Source organism: Fulmarus glacialis, unplaced genomic scaffold (genome assembly GCF_000690835.1).
Source record: "Fulmarus glacialis isolate BGI_N327 unplaced genomic scaffold, ASM69083v1 scaffold26368, whole genome shotgun sequence".
NCBI lineage: Eukaryota > Metazoa > Chordata > Aves > Procellariiformes > Procellariidae > Fulmarus > Fulmarus glacialis.
Window position 1 is genome coordinate 1 of NW_009229306.1, and position 20,455 is coordinate 20,455.

Consider the following 20,455-nt stretch of genomic DNA (forward strand, 5'->3'; position numbering starts at 1 on the left):
CATCCCATCATACACAAAATCAGCAGCCGACCCCCTCGAGGTTTTTATTTCTAAATCCATCCCTCCGGCGCTGGGGTGGGTTTTTGCCAAGCCGTGAGATAATTAGCGATATTAACGCTGATTTTTAAATAGGAAATAACGTGAAATATTGGCTCCGGTGGAGGCAGCTCGTTGCTGAAGGCAGCAAAGTTTATTCCGCTTTATCCGGCTGGAAAGCAAGAGACAGAGGGAACCTGGAGGGCACCAGCCCTGTTTGAAGATCGAGGCATCCAGCGCCAAAAATATTAATTGATAAAATACCTGTTGAGCTGATGGCTGCGGTTTTGCCAAGGCTAATTGAAGAACTGCATCAATATTTGAGGAGCATCCTCGCCTCGTCCCTCAACCTACGTAGGATGGGGTTTCCTTGCCAGCAAGAAGAGAGGCAACGGGGCAGAGAGTTCTACCCGTGGTGACTGGCAAGCCTGCTGTAATTAGGCTTTAATTGCCACCAGCTCATAGATGATCCTGGGGTAATTACTGGGGCCGCAGCTCAGCGGGGGGAGCTGGGATTTGCTTGAAGGATATTTAGACCCTTCGGTCTCTTGGGTTCCCCGGCTAGGTTTATTGCATCTGAAAACAATAAACGGCGTTCAATAAAACTCCAGCAATAATAATGCATCCCAAATGTCTATTTTTACCATGCCCCCAAGACAGAATATTAAAAGAGGCTGCAAAGCTTCGCTTCCCAGGATATTCTCGGTCCCCAGCTCCCTCCCGCTGCTGATGGTGGGATGGGCTCGTTTGGGGGTGATGGACTCCATCCCGGAGCATCCCCCCACAGCCCCAGGACCGAGAGCAGAATAAAAGCCCTTGCAGAGATGCAAACCCAGCATCGGGGAGCTGCTCCAGCTCCACGTCTCCCACATGAGCTGCCTTGCCCGGATCTCCAACGCCGAGAGGTCTCAGTGCTGTGGCTTGAGCTTCACCAAGGTTTGGGGAAACGATGGTGATCCCATGCCAAGCGGCAAACACCGCTTGTGTCCACCCCGCACGAACCTCAGGACATCTGAGCGCACCAGTCCTGCATCCACGGGGCAGGTACGGGGTGCCAGCCTTGCCTACTCACATCTCCGTGGGTAACCCATCTCCCAAGGGACCCCTTGGGTGGACCCAAAGACCAGCAAAGAGCTTCCAGTGGCCACCGCAGCTCCAGCAGACGACGCGTTTTTAAAACCCACCAGAAAATACCGTGCTTTGGAAACGTATTTGCTGCCTTAGCAGAATGCCACGAGCATTTGCTGGGTAGTTAGTCATTGCTAATGACTACACCCTGCCCTAATATTTAATTTACAAAGGATAAATTGCCAGTTAGATTAATTCAGCATGATGAGAGCCGAGTAATTTGGAGAAGAAAAGGTGTGGGGGGGGAAATCCTGGCTGTTCGAGACGTGAATTTATGCCATCACCCGGTCCAAAGCTATTCAGAAATCACATCAATAAAATGGTTTAGAAAATGCCCCGGCTGCAGCAATGGGGAACGGGACTGTTCTCTTGCCCCGCAAGCGCGCAGGCAGAGGTTTTGCCATCCCAGGATGGCCTCGCGCCATCACGCCGCAGCCGAAACGCTGCCGAAAGGGTGATGAGGACAAAGCAGGAGCCAGGCGAGCACCATCTATTAATAAAAGAGGAGGGGGATGCCCTCGAGCATCTGCTCGAGAGGGACAAGAATGGGGCGATTCATGCCCAGCACAAGCCGGCTTTGTCCTGCCGCCTGCCGACCACCTCGGGCTCACCCTTCTTCAACCCATAGCCTAGAAACGCTGTCTGGCTTTGCAAACCCAGCCCCAAGACCTCAATAAATCCTTTGAAGATCCATCAAAACGCATCCCCCTGCCCTCTTCTCTTGGGGCAGGCAGGGACAGCCCCCATCCTGGGCTCCACGTATCCCCCCCGCTTCTCCCAGAGGAGATGGGTGATGGCCAAGCAGCACGCTTTCTAGTCTCCCAGGAGAAACGATTCCTCCAGCGGGAGCAGACAGATGGTCTGCGGAAGATGTGCTGCTCGGTCGTCTGTCACAGCCCTCGGAAAGTCTATTTTCAAGACAGTTGGTTTTTTTAATACCTGAAGAACAGGGAAGCTTCCTGGGTGACAGGATGGTCCCAACTGTTGTTTAACCATCTCCATTCCTGGGCTGACCTAGGTGGGTACATAAAACGGTGATGTTCCCTCACCCAGGGAGACCAAGCTCCCTCTTGGGCCAGAAAACGCTCTGGTATCGAAAAAAATTCATCCCTTGCCCTTAGCAACTTATAAACTAGGGATGCAAAGAGCCAGGGGACAGCCAACCACGCTGATCATCTCCAGATCCACTGCCTCCCCAGCTCCTAAATCAACTCTGGCCCCAGATGTGCTCTGCTCAGGAGATGGGTAGGTCTGAAACAAGAGGGAAAGACTCCCCTAACAGACTACCCTGGCTTTCTTACCACGTATTGCATTTTTGCAGAGAAGTAAGAAAAGGTGGCTGCATCCAGATGCTCTGCCTCTCCCTGCCGCTAAAAGGTACCAGGGAACTGCCTGACCTGAATATTTATTAATCGGATGAGCCGAACAAAGCCCCGGGCATCTCTGGGGATGCTACTTGCAATCCAGCTGGCTCTGGACCACTCCATCACAGGGCAGCGCTGTGGCACACCGAGCACCCCTGCAAACAACAAATCACATCTGGTTTTTCCCCCCATCAGCAAAAAAAAAAAAAACAAACCCTCTTAGAGCCCAGTGTGTTGAAAGCAGTAAATAACGGGGGTAGCCAGCAAGATAATTCCTGCAATTACATCCCTGGTTATCGGCTGACCAGAAACCAGAGCCCTTTTTGGCAGCAAGAACTCATGAAGTTTTCAGAGGTTGGTGTCCGGCAGAGAAGACGCAGGGGAAATGATGGCTGGGTCGGTGGACCACGCCTCTCTCTGTACACAGAAATCAGTTTTTCCCACCGCAACGGGCAGCTCTCGCCAGGTCACGGCGTGAGGACTGTTTAAACAGAGTCAGGCAGGGAGGAAGACGTTGGTATCTGACTGACGGAGCAAGAAAAACCTCACTGGAGCTGGAAAGTGGCAGCAAAGTCATCCAGGCTCTCGGGATGCTCCTTTGCCGGGACCCTCCAGCTGCGGGAAGGCACTTACTGTCCTGCCGAGCCACCGCCTTGGCAGAAAGAAGAGCAATCTTCTTTACGTTTTTTTTAATGAGCATGCTGAGGAATCCTGGCAAAACCTTGAGAAGCCTGTGTCAGGGAGGGGCTGCCCTTTTAAATGAGCTCATTTAAGCCAGATATATGACTAATTAGCAGGGTAGAGGTGAAGGCTCTGAGGCCGGGGATCAGGCAGCATACGGTCGCGTTTGCCTTCAGAGCCCACGGCAGCCGGCCGGCTGGGAGGGGCAAGGATTCGGGTTAGTCATTTGATTTACTTGGAGCAAGAAATCCCTCCCTGCCCCAGGAAAGCTGCAATTCCGCTCCCAGGGGTAAATCCGTAGGAAATAAATGAAGCTTTCTGAGGACGGCGGGTTTTCTTGGACCCCCTCCTGCTGTTTGGGCTGTCTTTTTGGGTGGAGAAGATGGATGCACACAGATCCTCCTGCCCAAACTCCTCTGCTCGCTGCATCCCAGAGGCGCCCAGTCTGGTCCTACGACCCCGGTAAAAACCAGTACGCTAACAGGGGTTACCCAATCAATGTTTTAATTGACTTGAGCAGAAGGAAACGGTTTCCATAGCAATGGGCCGTCAGCCCCAATTCGTACAAAATCAGAGTTAAAAAAACATAAGCACCAAAACCTTTAAAAAAAAACCCCCGAAAACGGGCATTTATTAAAAATAAAAAGATACAAAAAGCGCCTCTGCCAGCTCACACTCTTCCTGCCTCCTGGAATTTCTTAAGCAGAAGTTCATCAGCCCGAAGGGCGAAGGTCAAAGCCCGTTTCTGGTAGTACATGGAGTCCAGCGCCAGGTTGTCAATCACATCTGCCAGGAGATGGGCTCTCTCAACGGAGCTGCCCGGGGCGTCGTAGCCCAGGGCAGTGAAATGCACGTGCAGGTGGTAGTAGGAGGGTTGGTAATGCAGGTAGATTCGCAGCTGGGATCCGGGCACGCCGAAGCGCTTCGCTACGGCCTCCTAAGAAGAAAAAAAACAAAATCACACGTTAGGACTAGTAACGCGCAGCGAGGGCACGGGGCAGCTGGGGGCAGGCAGCGCATGGACAGACAGACCTTGCAACGGACGGAAAGGAGCATCCCCGGATGGCACAAAAGGCGGAGAGAAAGGCAGAAGTGATTTCTGCTTCCTCCATCCTCACAGCAAGGGAGAGGGAGAAGTTGGGAAGGACAGAGCTCTTCCCCATCCTCTGTTTCAGCCTCCGCAGGGATGGAGCGATGCCTCCGGCCGCCCCACTTTTCTCCCTCCGTGACGGGACGTGCTCTCCACTCGTATCGTTTTCCCTTCCACCCTTATCGCTTCGGCTCGCTCGGCAAGTTATGGGGGTCCTGTTACCAGCCGGTGTAATTAAAGCTATAAACAGCAACAGCGAACTCTGGCACGCTGGCTTGGTTCGCTGCTCAGCATGCCACAATCCCCTGACTAATCTCTTAATTAATCTCCGCTTTCCCCAGTGCAATTACTTTCCAAATTTCGAACGCAGTGAAGGAAAGAGAAGGTATCGCGCATCCATCTACCAAGCACGCCCCGTCACGGGGCTGGAAAAAACTCGTCAGCCGGTGAAAACGGTCAAGGGGTTGGGAAGGAAGTTCTCAACACGAGGAGGACAGGGCTCGACTCCTGCAGCTCACTGCTAACGGAGAAATACCGAGCACCCCTGAAACGCCTCGAATGCGGCACGGCTTTCCGATGCCCTGGGGGAAGGTGCCGACGGAGCAGCAGGGACGGGGGTCTCCGGGCAGAGATGCTAGAGAGGGTCGTGACGTATCATCACCTCTCGGTTGCTGGTCCCCACGCAGATGCTGCGCACGGGTTAGGCAGCTGCCGGAGAACGCAGGCAGCGACCTTGCGGCATGCAGGCCAGGACGGCACCATCGGACCGGCCTCGCGCTTACCTTGCCTTCTTGCAAGATGTTCCTCAGCAGCGGGAGGTGCTCAGCGGTGAGGTCCCGAAGCGACTTGACCTCCCGGCGCTGAACGAGGGCTATCAGGTAGAGGTCATCCAGCTGCCGAGAGATGGAGGACGGTGACAAAGGCGACCACAGAAAGAGCAGACGGAAGCACGAGCACTTTGGACCTTACACACCAACCGCAGCTTTCTAGGCTGTGTTATAAGGGGCTACCTGCCGTCGTGTTTAACCCACACCCAAGCTGGGTTGAATCCAGTATGGATCTCCCAGTACGAGATGCGCTCACAAACCCGCTGCGCCTCAAAGCATCGTTTTTAGACAAACTGGGTTTTGTACAGGAAAAAATGGAAGAGGACAGCTTCACCCCAGTCGATAAACAGCGGCATCACAAATATCTCCTCAGCTTTAAAGGCAGATCAACCCTTTTCTACCGTAAACACGGCACTTGCTGTCTCCCTTGCACGTTCACACCTCCCTGAGCATCTCGAAAATGTCATCCCAGCGCAGATCGAGGATGGCAGAAAAGGTCCTGGCACCCACCCTGCCACATGGGGGAAACTGAGGCACCCACCAGCCCGAGCCCAGGCGGCTCTGGGGTCTGCCAGCACCCCCCACGCACGGACGCCGCGCCGAGCATGGCCTTTTTCGCAGAGCAAGCGAACGGTTTATCTCCACACTCAGACGAGGATTTACAGTGAATCGCAGCGGCCAAAACTGCGACCGTAGATTTTTCCGAGTGAAAAGCTTCCTATATTTCCACTGTGCAAATAGCCGGCCACTTTCCAGTCGCACCAGTTCTATAAATAACTATTTTCAAGACCTAATCACTCACCGGACAACCCCGGTGCAGTAAAATACGTCCGTTCAGCAGCTCTCAGCCAGACCTTTGGCATCTCCTGAAGCACTTACCGAATTCAATGTTTAACAAGACATAGGGTTGTGGATCATTACACTTCAAAAAAAAAAAAAAAAAAAAAAGTGGGGTCTGCCAGCACCCCCCACGCACAGACGCCGCGCCGAGCATGGCCTTTTCCGCAGAGCAAGCGAACGGTTTATCTCCACGCTCAGACGAGGATTTACAGTGAATCGCAGCGGCCAAAACTGCGACCGGAGATTTTTCCGAGTGAAAAGCTTCCTATATTTCCACTGTGCAAATAGCCGGCCACTTTCCAGTCGCACCAGTTCTATAAATAACTATTTTCAAGACCTAATCACTCACCGGACAACCCCGGTGCAGTAAAATACGTCCGTTCAGCAGCTCTCAGCCAGACCTTTGGCATCTCCTGAAGCACTTACCGAATTCAATGTTTAACAAGACATAGGGTCGTGGTGGATCATTACACTTAAAAAAAAAAAAAAAAAAAAAATCCCCGTCTCTTTCAGCTCAGTTAGTGGCTTTCTAATATAAACACTGCCAAGCAAAGGGTTTAGATACTCGAGACCCAGCAGATCTTTTCAGGGCTGTGAGAAACCCATCTGGCTATTTGGAAACAGATGCTTGTGCCAAAAGATGCTCTCGGGACCCTGTCTCGGGGCTCTCAAAACATGAAGCTGCTATTTGCACCCAGCCAGCACAGCGATGCTGATGGTTCGGTTTGATTCCCAAAGCAGCCTGTGCACAGCTCCAGAAAAAGACGGCGTATCAGCTTGTCCTCTTCAGATCAGGGCTGGCTGGCGGGAGGAAAAGCAAACATCTCTTCTCCTTAGAACAACATCTGCATGTTGCTGTTTGAAACAAATAAGCCTGTTGCTAAAAAGGCCCCGAATGATGTCATGCCGGGCATCGTTTCAGGCAACGCCTCGGGGCTCCTGCGGGTTTGAAACCAACTCAAAAGAAGTGGAAAAAAAAAAACCCACACCAAAAAAAAAAAAAAAATTTAAAAAAAAAAATCCCTGAGAAACCAACTCAAACCACTATCAAGGTTGGGCAGCAGGAGCTGACGCAGCACCCAGAAGGTCGAGGCTGGCAGCAAGCGTGCAGACTTCACGATGCAAATGAGAAATTTTCCTCTTGTCAATCAACCTGAAATAATTACAGGTGAATTCGTAGCATTTGCAGGCAAGAGGCTAAGCTAGTGCAAGGCGATGCTGCTGAAAGGATTTCTAAGGGGAGGCTCGGAGAGCCCTGCTAGGAGCTCTGTCTCACTTCGCTAATTTAATTTAGTAGCCTCGCCTGTTTGGTGGGACGCAGCAGAAAGAACCGGTGCTCACAGGCAGGGACCGGGATCAGCTCTGGCTCGGCGTCACCCACAGCCAAGAAGAAATTCCTTGGCTGAAAGGCAGAAGTCGACAGCCCTCGCTGGGATGCTGGCTCGCCTGCCTGGGAAAGAGACAGGCGAAGCGAAGGTCCCGGATAGCCCCAGGGATGACGGCGTTTTTGTTGCAGACAGCAGCCGTTGGGAAGAAATCAAGATGATCCTGTTCAGCATACCAAGAGGTGACAGCAGCATGGGGAAACCTCCTCTAAAGACAAATCCTACCATCTGAGCGCTGCCTGACCATGCTAGCTGCAAGATGTGGATACAACAGGTCTCCAGAGAAAGCTAAAGCGCAATTTTTAGCTCATCCGTCTCCAATCCTGATGTGAGTTGCGAAGCTTGGTTGCGGCGAGCGAGGATTTACACCGAGGCTTTGCTCGGAGGGAGGAAAGGGACGGCGCGTTGCACTTTTTAGGATCCCTAAATATTGCCACCCTGAAAGTAAAGGACGCTGAACAGGGCATGGCGGCGTAAGCACGACTGCAAGCTTGCCGTGTATCACCTGCTTTGCAAAGTCTCTCCAGGAAGGTCACACCTCCCAGTGAACAAGCGGGAGATTCGAGCTTGGTTACCCCATCGCAGCTTGACAAGGGATTTTTGGAGTAGCTGACGTGCAAGGAATTCATGGTGACCGGAGACAACCCTGCAGTGACTTACTCACCTGTCCTCCCCAAGTCATTCCACCAGGCGACTCAGCACCAGACCAGAAATAGGTGCTTCCAGCACAGAAATACAGAATAGTCTTGCCCACGAGCAGGCTTGTGTTCCAATTTTTTTTTTTAGTTTTTAGTTCCCATTTTTAAGTTTTAATCATATGGTAACTTCCCCCTCCCCAGCACCTGCAGAAGCACTTTGAGGATCAGAAATACAAAGGGGACTTTTTTTTTTTTGACTCCACCAACTTCAAGGGCTGCACGTGTGGAGTTTCACCTCCCCAGGCACATCCCCAGAAGTACAGCACGAAAAGGAGCCAGAGCCCAAGGAAATAATGAGCCACTCAATTTAGGATTACAGCCTGGGCTTAAAAACCTCTGCGTTTCAACGAGTGGCCACTCCCACGAGGGGTTAAGCCGCTGCTCATAAGCTAGTGACCATCTGTTTAATATTTTGTGGAGGAGAGTTAACTGCAGCAATCGAAGGACAACACATCTGCCCAGTTTGCACCTAAAGTCGAGGCTTGCAAAAAAAAAAAAAAAAACCCAAAAAAAAACCCCCAAAAAACCAAACCCTTAATTATTTTTTTCTTTTTTATGAACAAATACGCAGCTGGATTTAGGTTCAAACACATCACAACAACATTTGGGCTAATACAGGAAAGAGAAAGCGAAGCTAATAAATAAATCGCTCAGCAGCAGTGAGAACAGCCTGCGTTTTGCAGCGTCCACAATTAGCACGTGATAAAAGGCCCTGGCAATATCATCACTTAACGACAGTGTGAACAGGAAGGACACATTCCCCTACTAAAACTTTCATTAGAGTGCTATTAGTAGCACGAAAGTGGACATTTCCTCTGGATTACCTTCCGCCAAGCAGCATCCCTTCAAAGATAAGAGGAACAAACAAACCTGGTTTTGATTCCACTTAAAATCTGGAACTAAAACAAAGCCATTGCAAGGATCTGGGTTTTCATGGATGATTCGATCGGCCTCAGCTTTCTTCTCCAAGATGTTATACACCCACTGAAAGAGAAATACGCAATTTATAAACCAGCAGAGAAAAAAACCCAACACCTCAGGCACATTTAGCCCAAGCTCATGGATTAGTGCATATTCGCTGCAAGTAGAATATTAAAAAAAAAAAAAAAAAAAAGCAATAACTTGATTTTAAGATGACCAAATAATTTCACGGCTGATAACATTTGTCGTTAATTATGCATAAAACACTCCAACAACAAACTCCAGGCTATTATGAGCACTTCAGTGAAAAGATACCCTCCTGATCTTGCTGCATGGCACTGCGCTGCCGGCTAGCTAAATTATTCAGTGATTTTTGTTTTCCTCTCAAGTATTAAGAACTGGCCACAGCTGGAGACAAGGTATTGAACAGAGATGGTTTAGCCCCGTGTAGAAATAGTTGCATTTGCCCCTAAGAGGATTTGGAGATCATTCTGCCCGATGGGATCTAGCAATAAACCAGACCTGGCTGCTTTACGTGGCCGGAGATGGAGCTGCTGCAAGCACTAAAAGGGGCAGCGGCATCCCTCCTCCGTGCTCCCACCGGTTGGCAATGGACAGGTACAGGCATTCAGACAGATCAGCCACCAACACAAGCAACCCGGAGCACGCCAGACCCCGGCGAGGCGGGCAGCAGTGGAAGCCAGCTCTTGTGGGGCTCAGCAGATGCCTCTCGCAGCACCGCAGGGCTCTTTGCACCTTTTTACCTCCCGGGCTGCGCCGAAACCTTTACGGCTAGGTCTGGGAGGGAACTCGGCTGATTTTTCCTATTCAGAAAGGAAGGAGCAGATTGCTTGCGAGCCCGAGGTTGGATGCGGCTCCGGCTGCTGGCAGCCAGCACTCGCTGGGCGAATACGAAAAGCCTGTGTTTTCTTGGGCAATGCACATCTCTTGGTTTCCTGGCTGATTAGAAAACAGCTCGCCGCTCTTCTTCCTCTATATTTAAAGCTTCAGCCTCCAGACTGCCTGTAATCCCTGCTCCGGTTATCCCCCCTGCGCTCCTCCTTCAAAGCAAAGCACCATCCAGAGACAAATTTCAGCTACGAAATGGAAGAGACCTGGGATAAGCGACAGAATAAGACGAGTAGAAAGCACCTTTGCTTTTCCTGGCTACCAACCTGAGCTTGAGCATTCTTCTTTACACCTCCACAATGCAATTTGTGCTCTAACTATCTTAAGTATTGGACTGCCAGGGGAGTCCCTGGCCAGGTCCATAGAAGATAAGACAAGGCAAGCAGAAGATGGCTAGGGCTTAAAAGCTGAAACCATTTTGAAACATCATTTTCCCCATCAAATTTAGGTATGAAACATTTTGCCCCAGGTGGGTAGGGAAGATGCGGCCAGTCTCGCAGACACACCGAGCAAGCTGGGTCAGTGGATGCTGTGCACGCCAGACACTCAAGATAAAAAAGACAGACCTTTTGGGGAACTCCTTGCCAGGAGTTTAATTAATCCAATCAAAACTTAGGATCATTGTGAACTGACCTGAGTATATCCTTGGAGACAAACAAACCTTTCTGCCCTTGATCTGGTTTTATTTTTGCTTAGATTTTTGGTCTTCTTAGCAACAATATCTTAGAGAAGATTAGATTCTCAAAGCGATTTTGGAAAGCACAGCACAAGATCGCTGTGCTCTGTGACCCTGGAAGAAAAGCAGGGCAGGAAGCTCAAAAAAATGAACGTTTGCCCTTTGTTTTTTTTCTTATGCCTGCTCTTTTCACAAGTGCCAAGCTATCAGTGCCCTAAATAAGTTCACCGATCAGACGAGCTGAATTTTAAACCCACCGCTGCCTCACGTGATGGGCAGGTCACCAGCTGACTGCTCTTGCTGTTTCCAGCACAAGCCCAGCAAGGACAACACATGTCCAGAGCCTGGCACCACAATAAAACGATTATACTGAAAGCATCCACAATTTGCATCCTCCAGCAGAAAATAGAGCCGCTTCTGTAGTCTGCCGATATTTCTGTTACCCTTCACATTTCCCCTTCCGCTCGTCAAAACCAGTTAGATAAAGACAAGAAACTCCATTATCAGATCACAGAGGTCAAGGACTGACCGTGCTGACCAAGATCTCTTGGCAGATGCTCCTGATGGTCACCAGCAATATGTTTCCATGTACAGAAATCAGCTCGCGAGCGTTTGGTGGAAAAGGCAGAGAGAGCGAGCTCAAGCAACTTCTGAAGGCAGCTGCTACACCAGGAAACCTAACAGCCTTCGGAGCAAAAGCACGGAGAAAACATCCGTGCGGGTTGCTGCCTGGTGGAAACATGCTCTTGTCTTTCTCCAGCTAATAAATGCCGCCTGTATGTTACTGGTGTTGCAGCCTGGCTGCCGGCGAGAAAGCTGAACGACGGAGCAAAGAAAAGCAGGCGGGCGAGGAATAATTGAGCGCACACTGCAGCTTGCAAGGTGCCTTCTGGGACGAGTCGCAGAAAGCAGGATTCACGTTCATCTGCAAGCCATTAGAAAACAGACATTGCAACAGCAAACCCTGTTAACCGTTCTGCTGCTGTTTCAGGCAGCAGGAAAGAGGTGGGGGGGATAGCCAAGGCCTGTGGTTGATTGGCTTTTGGAGTTTATTTTTAACAGATAGCCTCAGCAGACCCAGGATTTGTTTTATCCCCCCGCTTCTGCCCGGGCTGGCATGAATTGGTCCCTACAGACTTGTGTTCCTTTGGTCTCTAAAGAAGAAAGATAGAGAGAGGAACGGTCAAAAGGGATGTAAAAAGGAAAAAAGTCCATTGCTGCTGCCTGGGGCAAGAACAACACTAAAAGTACAGCTTCGCCATGGACCGAAGGGCTGAAAGGCAGAGTAGCTGTAGGCAAAGCCTGAAGAGTGAGTTGTGATGCAGGACTCCAAGAGCAATCTGTGCCTTTCCATTTCCACAACACCCAAGAGACTCCTAAAAAGCCCAGCGAACTCCACCAACGCCCAGGGAGGCACCCTCGGAAAGGAGGAGGAACGCCCCAGCACAGAAAGTCTCCAGAAACCTTGAGAAAGGCGACTTCAGGTACACCTCCAAGGCAAATGTTTTTCTGCAAAGATGGAGACGGATGCCCCAGAGGACAGAAGGATGGGGAGAAAGAGAGCCCCGTTTAGCATCGCTGAGCTTACCCCAAAGGTCAGACAGCCTCAAGAAAGTCCGACAGATAAGGGGATGCGTTCCGCAAAGCAGGCAGCATCGCAACTCAGGACTAGCAGAAATAATCTGGTCGTGTCTGAGAAGCAGGTTGCCCAGCCAGACGAGAGGGTGCAGTACGGCGGAGCTGACAACACGCTGACGAACAACCAACAGGGAGACGGGGGCAGAGCACTCCCGACTCTTCTGCCTCCGACCTGGGCTTCGGAGGAGACATTTGACAGCCCCGCGTGTTGGAGGAGACAAAAGACATCCATCTCTGCAGAGGGGAAGCAGTGGTACCCATACCTGGATGCTGAAGCTCTGGGACTGGATGAAGGGCAGCGTTATGTTCTTGTAATCCTCCCAGGTTTCACGGATGAGGTGCACTTCTTGACGGAGATACTTCTGAAGGTGTTTCTCCGTGGCGGGGTACACCACTGTGGTTTTTATCTCTAGAAACAAACATGTTTACAGAGTTACCATCACAGACGAAACCCACATTACTTCCTTCAGTCCCCGATAAATCTGTTTTCCCTTCTAATAAATGCCACACTAACACATTTTTAAAAGATACTGCTAAAATAGCAGGGTGGGGGAGAATGGACGTGGAAAGCAAACAAGTGCTTTAACCTCTCGGGCTGCTGCTGCTTTTCTCGAGGAAGGATAAGCCGACAACACAGCCAGGGCCTGTCTTTCCAGTTCAGGTGGAGGAGTTCGCTGTCTGAAAGGTTTCTTTCCCACACTCGCTCTTTCAGGAATATCAGCAACATCGGGGCAGAGCTGGGGCTCCCAGGGAAAAGCTTACGTGCAGTCAACAACCAGGACAGAAACACAAGCCTGGGGGCAGAGACGCATCTTCCTCACATTTAAATCCGAAGCTCACGGGATGTTATCGAGCAAGCACCCAGCAACTTTCTCCAGCCACGAAACAAGGCGTCGTGTGAGCTGCGAGCAGTGGGGCCGCGCTGGGGCTGGCACGAGGAGCAGCTCCTTCCCAGAGCTCTTCCGTCAGGACGCTGGGCCTCCGGCTCCGAGCACAGGAGGCAAAGAGCTCAAGGGCACAGGGACGGGTCCGGAGCAAACACCACAGGCTGATGGGTTAACACGGCGCGGGATGAGCCGAGGGAAGAGGGCTGGCCGATTCCCCCGCGCCCGCCGACAAACAAAGCGCATTGAGCTGTTTACTCGAGCAAAAGGAAAACAATTTCTGTTTAGCTTGAGATTAAAACTTCGCTGTGTAGTTTCTGTGGCATTAACCAGGATGCAAGCGCGCACCTCGTCAACCTGGCGGCTTTGACCTCGGCACCAGTAGATCTTACCCGCAGCTGTAGAACACTTGGAAAATATCCCTCTTTGGCCAAGATTAGACGTGCGATACAAGAGCCTGCCACAACTCCAAGGGCACCAGCAGTGCCTCCGCCTTCCCAGCTAACGGAGAGCTGCTACGAAGCCTAACGCAAGAAGGAGAAAAACCCTGCGAGCTGTCGCGAATGAGTGATTTAGAGGCCGCTTAAAGAGTCACCATCAAAGATATTAGCAGAAAGTGATTTCAATAGAGATCAACAAGTGGCCCAGGGAAGAAAAGGGGGGGGTGTGAACGCAGCCCCACACGAGCCCGGACAAACCCCGAGCAGATCGGACCCAAGCAAGCGGCCGGGGCACTGCAAACACCCCAGCTTGTGCCCAAGCTTTGCCACGGTCACAAAAACCATGGGCTGCACACTCACCGGGGTACCAAACAGTTGTGTTTCACGCTTTATATGCTAGCCAGACACCGAATATAAATATCTATTCGTTCCTAAAGCCAGGATTTAGGGTGGTTCTTTTTATATTTTTTTTAGTTTTCTGGTTTCTGGGGTGTTGTTTTTTGTTTTTTTTTTTAAGGTCGGCGCTGCACAAGCTGGGAGACTCTGCCTTTTCATTTCATGCCAAACCCAGCTTAATGAAATCCACAGGAAAATGCTGGTAACATGAAATATGAAAATGCAAACCACAAGGGCAGTCTGGTCTGATTCCCACCATACACATGTTCAAACAAGGTTGTTTTCCAGGACTCGATTAGCACTTCTAGTGGGATGATGTAATAGCAAAAAAAGAAAAAAAAAAAAAAAAGAGAGACAAGGCTGTAGCTCTGCCACTCCTCGCTTAAAAAGCGCTGGGGAGAAAACAAAAAGGCAAAAGATAAGAAAATACCACATCCAGCCTCAGGCTGAAACTTCCAGAATTTAATTTTCTACCCCAAAACAAGAGCAGGGACTGCAGCAGAAACTCATCCATGCTGGAGGTGGTGGTAACTGCAACACCCTGGGATGTGGGGTTGCGGAGGACCCTTCACGGCTTAGCAGGGACTGCAGCAGAAACTCATCCATGCTGGGGGTGGTGGTAACCACCAACACCCTGGGATGTGGGGTTGCGGAGGACCCTTCACGGCTTCTCCAGGCACCTCCCCAAATTGGGGGGTGGCTGCTCTTGGTGGGGAGAGCCACTTCGGATACTTTAAAACCAAACGCAAGATCAGAGAAATCCTTAATGTGCAGCTGCGGTCGCGCAGCAGATGTTTGGAAGAGGAGGGAGGGGAGAGGCTGTGGTTCGCTAATGATTATTTCCCTTCTAGAGGTCTCATCAACCCTGAAATGCCCCAGCAATGCTAATTAGCATAAATCACTATGGCCAGAGAAGCTGTTTGATAAATGCTCAGAACCTGACTATCGTTAGGAGCCCGCACACGGGATGCAAAGTCTCAGCCGCAGGAAACATCCACGGCAAGACCAGGCTTGACACGAAATCTTTCCATTGCTGGCGACGGGCCGTGTTCATGCTCCATTTCAAAAGCCGCCCCGCTCCTGGCAGACTCCACGTGCGTTAAAGAATGATGTACGCCGTGGGGCAGCCGAAACCTACCCTGGTCTGGAAACGGGGGTAAAGAACCGCTGGACACGTGATGTGGGTTTTTAAGCTCGCTGAAGGGTCAGGGATTGTCTCCGCTCGCATCTGAGTCACATCAGCCGGCGTGTTCCTGAACGCCAGCCCAGGGACACCACGAAACGCCTGTGGTTTATTCTGGAAGTCAGGACTGACCGTCAATTAACTGGAGGTTATAAAAAAGGAGGTTTAATTGAAGGCACCCGGATGAGCATGAGGCAGAGGTCCTGCGATGGTAGAGAACAACTGATACAGCAATTCACCCTGCGAAGGGTGTTTGAGGGGATACACCGCACCGTTGTTTCCCTGTCCAGGAGAAAAGGAAGCTCAGATTGTCCAGAAACCAAACGATTTCTCCCCTCTCCTGCTAAAAACTAGAGTGAAAAAAAACCAACCCAAGACACGACAAACAAAACACCAGCTCAATTTGGGGAACTTACGGAAAAAAGGGCTGAAGGCAGTTGTCGCCAGGAGGAGAGGACGAAACACATCACCCCATCCTCCCTACAGCGCAGGACAGCTACATGTCGCAGAGGGGAAGGAGACAGAGAGAGCTCACGCACGTAAAAAAGTGCACTCCAGGCTTGCTAGCGATGCCTCGTCCCCCTTCCACGCCGCGCTGTCCCCAGGCTCTGCCAAAATCCCCCTCCAGCTCGGCACGTCGAATTCCAAACCGGCGCAAACGGTGAGGAGAGGCCAGCTGAGATGCCTCGCGCTCGCTTCTCCCGTCCCACTCAGCAACATTAAAACAGACCGCTGTAGTTTTGTTTTAAATAGATTTAAACATGCCGGGGAGCCGAGAGAAGCACGCAGGGCAGGAACAACCCTGGACAGGGGAGCTTTTTCCTCCCTTTGGTCGTAAGAAGCTGAGCTTTGGCTTATAATCTGCCTAATCAACTCAATCGTCAGGTGCAGGAAGGTGCCGGGAAACAGCAGAGAAAGTCGCATTTGCACTCTTACAAGTTTTCCTTTACTCTGCAAGCCTCTTTCCTGCTGCACACAGCTCTGCATTGTCTTCCCATCGTCTGGTATCTCCTTCCACGCAGCCCTAACTAAATATAATGATGCACAACCTCCCCCTGCTTTATTAACAGAGTTTATTTGGGTTTATGATCACAACTGCGCAGCAGTCGCAGGGGAACGCCTAATTTTAACCCCCCACCCAACCAGGTAGGACCGCGGCTTTGCCTCGGACATCTGGGGCTCTCGTTATTGAATGAAATAAAAGCACAAAAGAAAAGGATAAAGCTTGCAAGAGCTCACGGTCTCCGAGGCCAGCACATGCCAGGGCAAGCCAAGCGTGCTGCTGGGGACTTCTGCCAAGGCTGTCCGGCCCCTGGTTCTCATTCAAGGAGGACTCGGTGGGCTCTAGCTGCAACAGCCATGGCGAAGAGGAAATTTGCAGGTTACCAACCCCCAAAAAACCAGAGCAAAGCACGGTGATACCTCCCACCATCCCCCAAACCACCCCACGCGCTTCCCGCTGCTTCAGGCTCTAGCTTTTTATTTAAGTGTAAATGCAAAGAGTTTTGTTCGCTGGGCAAGCCCCACAGGCAGGCGGAGCGTGGAAACGCCGGGAGACGAACCAACCTTCCCCGTGCAGCTTGTGCAAGTTTCTCCAGCTCCTCGCTGCCTGAAACCAGACGATTTGTGGGCTTGGGAAGGCAGGGATATGTATCACTTCCTGCATGACTGAATACTTTCCTTCCATGCTCTCCCATTTCTCCCACAATTTCTCCACCCTGTGTCAGAGAGATGGAGCCGGAGAATCTCCCGATGTGCTCGTTTTTAGACATTTTTAATAAGCCTCAGCCTGCAGCGCAGGGATGAGCCATGCCCAGTGAATAAAGACTCCTTAAAGGACTGATGAAAGTCCTTGAATTATGCCGGCATGGCTTTGGTGCTGTGAAACATGACATTCCCCAGCAGCCAGGAAAGAAGAGGCTCCTTTTTGCTGGAAACAGCAAGTTCTCCTTGCTAAACGGGTGAGAGCACCACCAGGAGCTGGATGTTATCGGGAAACGTGTTGCTTGAACCATCTGGCTTTTGCAGTCAAGCCTTTGGCAGCAGAAAAAAGAAAAAAAAAAAAAAGAAAAAAAAAAAATCTTTCCCCTGCTATGAAAGCAGCCCTCGCTCTCCCTGCAAAGGAGAGTCCCAGAGCTGGGGCTTCCTCCACACCTTTAGGCATAAGCTGCCTCTTAAATCTAGGCAACATCCAGCAACTGGCCTTAAAATAAGTCACACAGGCCTGCCTTTGCTGTTAGCAGGGCAGTTACGATCAGAGGGCACGCTCTCTAACACCGTTCCTCCTCGCAAACTCGCTCACAAATTTCCCTCTCCTTAGTCAGGTGGTTTTGGGTTGCCCTTCAGATGAACTCTGACCATTTTTGAGCCAGTTTGCAAATGTTATTTCCCATTTTAGCCTTGACACGTCTCTCCTAGTGGCCAGTAAAACCGATGAGCCAAGCAAGACACAGATGAGGGCCTCTGGTCTTCACGCATCCCCACACCGGTGTGCTCTCAGCCCTAAAAATCTCATCTTTAAGCAGCAGCAGAGCGAAATTCCTCTTCCCAGGGCAGAAAGGAGTCGTTTGCTCAGGTAACGTGCTTCTTTTGGCCTCCCTTTCTCTGCCTTCACCACGCAAACAAAGTGACTGGCCCAGCCTCGCAGGCTCTTTTACCACCAAGACAAAACAAGCTTTCATCGCGTGGGGCCTGTGCTAGCTTGACTCCAGGCAGGGAACAGCATCCGACTCACTTGAACGAGGAGGCGGGGAGAGGGTGAAGAAAATACCCACTTTCAGCTCTCAAGAAACTCCAGCTGAACGAAGAGCCCCCCCACCCCCGGGGGGACTTCAGACCACAAAGGCGGCATTGAGAAACGCGCTTCAAAAAAAAAGCGGAGGGACCCGGAGGCAGCTCCTCACGCCATCAACGCACCCAATGTCGCGAGTCACCTGCGGTCGCGATTTCCTCGGTGCGGAGGTTTACCTTACCTTCAGAAAGCGAGAAGCTGAGCGTGCGGGGCTTGGCCGCGGATGCTGTGAAATCCCCGAGGTGAATTCCTCTTCTGCGGGACACCGCGACTTTTCAAAGGAACTGCTTAATGCCAAAGTTTGACCTTTTCTGCAAAACACTTTTACCGCATCACATTAACCAGGTGTAAACCTGCAAGCGCCAGGAGATAAAACCCTGTATTTCTCTAATCCTGCAACTAAGAGACTGAGATAGACCCCGTGCGAGGGCTCGCTTGACGATCACTCGACGTCCAGGAATTTCTCAAAAGCCTTGACATTGTCTGCAGCCTTACAGGAAATTTCTCCTCCTTCGTTTTAGATTTATGAGCTGCATTCCTCACATCAACTCCCTCCCTGGGCCATGACTCGGCTCAAAAGGGCAATTTCCTTCCCCTCCTGATGCACGCAAGCGTTTCTTCTGGTGCCAGCCCAGCTGCCCGCCAGCGGCTCACGCAACATGCCCACAAACCCAGCTATTTGGCTCTAAATTTTTTCGAAGGAAGAAGCCTCCTCGCTCAGAGCTGGGGAGCCTGGAGGGCAGCACCGGGGTCCACAGTCCCCGACACGTCTCCTGCCCAACATCCAGAGCAAGCACAGCGATGCCAAGGAGAGGGCTGGGAAGCAAAGATGCACCGCAGAGTAACGTTTCTGCAACACCTGCCTTTTAAAGGCAATTTTTAAAGTAATTAAAAAGATAAACTTCAGCAGAAGGAAGCCAGAGGCTTTTTCCCCATTCAAACCTGCAAGAGGAACGGCACTAACACTCATCCAAAAGCACAGCAGGTTTGGTCCAGCCACACGTGAAACAAACGTGGCTACGCGGGGCAGAAACAACCCGAGCGAGGATATAGTTTAACTAAGGGGCAGAAACATGAGAAGACCCAGATTCACCCAGTTTTGCTCTAGCCTCTCAGAAAAAGCAGGACCCTGCGCAGCACTGAGAGAGACCAGTGACCCTTTAACAGCCTTTTCACCCTGGTGAGGTGTTTCACACCTGGCAAATCTTAAATTAAATAAAAAATGTTGCTATCGGAGTAACGATGGAGTTATATAGCGCTGCAGCAAAGTGCTACGAGGATGTCAAATGCCAGCACCGGAGCGGCCCAGGGGATTTTAGTCTTGCAATGCCACCTCGTGGGAATCGCTGCAAGTCGCTGCGAGCCTCAAACGCAGCGGGCGCCCACGCAGGAGTCTTTCCAGCCGACGAAGCATAGCTTTAACATCTTCCCACACAGGGCATCCGCAACAACCGCGGTGTCACGGTGTTTTCCTGCCATTGAAATGTGCCGTTGTAACGCTGAAACCTCTGATTTTGAGTCCTCGACAGGACAAGAGCAGCTTTGCACAACTCGCGAGCTCCCAAAGCCAGGCAGCGCTTCCTCCTACACCATGGCAACAGCGCTAAAATAGGAGCATTTTCAGGAAAGTACATCAAACATCCCGAAAATGTAATTCAGGACCACAACAACTTCTTACTTAAGGCTATCGCTCCGATTAATTTTGACTCTGTTAAACCTGTTTGGCTATCACTGTGCTTATGGAAGTGTGGACGCTAAGAATTTAAACACATACCACCATTAAATCGAAGTGCCCAGCCTGCCGAAAGAGCAGCCCTGCTTTGCAGCGGCGGCTGCAGAGCGCCGCCATCGCAGGACGCCTTTCCACCATGACAAGAATCCATCTCGCAGGATGACAGCCTTCCACTGAAGCTCTCCAACCCGCTCATCTGACCTCGTCATACTCAGTTATTAATCAGGTTTCATAACACACAGATGTGTGAAATCAGCAGGGAGAGGCTTGAAAGCCAGAGGCCAGGTGCCCGTCTGCCCCAGGCACTCGAGGTTACCAGCATTTAAATCCCCTCTGCAAACGCGCTACCGTCTGTCCTTACCAGGCGACATCGGGCAACAAAAATAAAGCACATGAGATGATACCCTGGAATGAGAAGAAGCTGACACGTGCTCTGCAGAGATTGTTTTCAAGGTAAACCTTATGAGGAGAGACAACATCTTACCAGATTAACTGACATCACTGAAAAAAAAAACACGAGGAAAGCTTTCAGACCCACAAGTCCTTCTTTAAATCAAGGCACAGATGATTGCAAGTCATCAAGTGAGGGCCATTTAACAGCCAGCTACTCGTCAGCTGAGCTAGGTGCCTGACAGTGCAGGGAAAAGGGGGTGAAACAAGGCAGCATACAAAGCCTCGGGAGTAAGATGTCACCTTCAGGGCGGTAACAATCCACCGATCTCCCCACCTCGGCCAGGTCTGCTGCTGTCGGCCAAACCACAACGGGGGCGGCGTGGTCGGGTTCGGCAGCGGCACTGGCCTGTCTCGCCCCCCCCCCCCCCCCCGGGCGGTCACGG

General features: G+C 51.1%; 1 protein-coding gene across 1 annotated transcript in view; it reads right to left on the reverse strand.

Annotated features, from left to right (window-relative positions):
• Positions 1–3,701: 3,701 nt before the first annotated feature.
• Positions 3,702–20,455, reverse strand: part of DCPS (decapping enzyme, scavenger) — a gene marked incomplete at its 5' end in the record, with an annotated part of 17,017 nt that continues 263 nt past the window's right edge. The window contains 4 exons of the mRNA XM_009583827.1: positions 3,702–4,146; positions 5,082–5,192; positions 8,920–9,033; positions 12,457–12,602. Coding sequence (XP_009582122.1) covers positions 3,880–4,146; positions 5,082–5,192; positions 8,920–9,033; positions 12,457–12,602 — 638 coding nt within the window. The remainder of the gene's footprint in view (positions 4,147–5,081; positions 5,193–8,919; positions 9,034–12,456; positions 12,603–20,455) is intronic.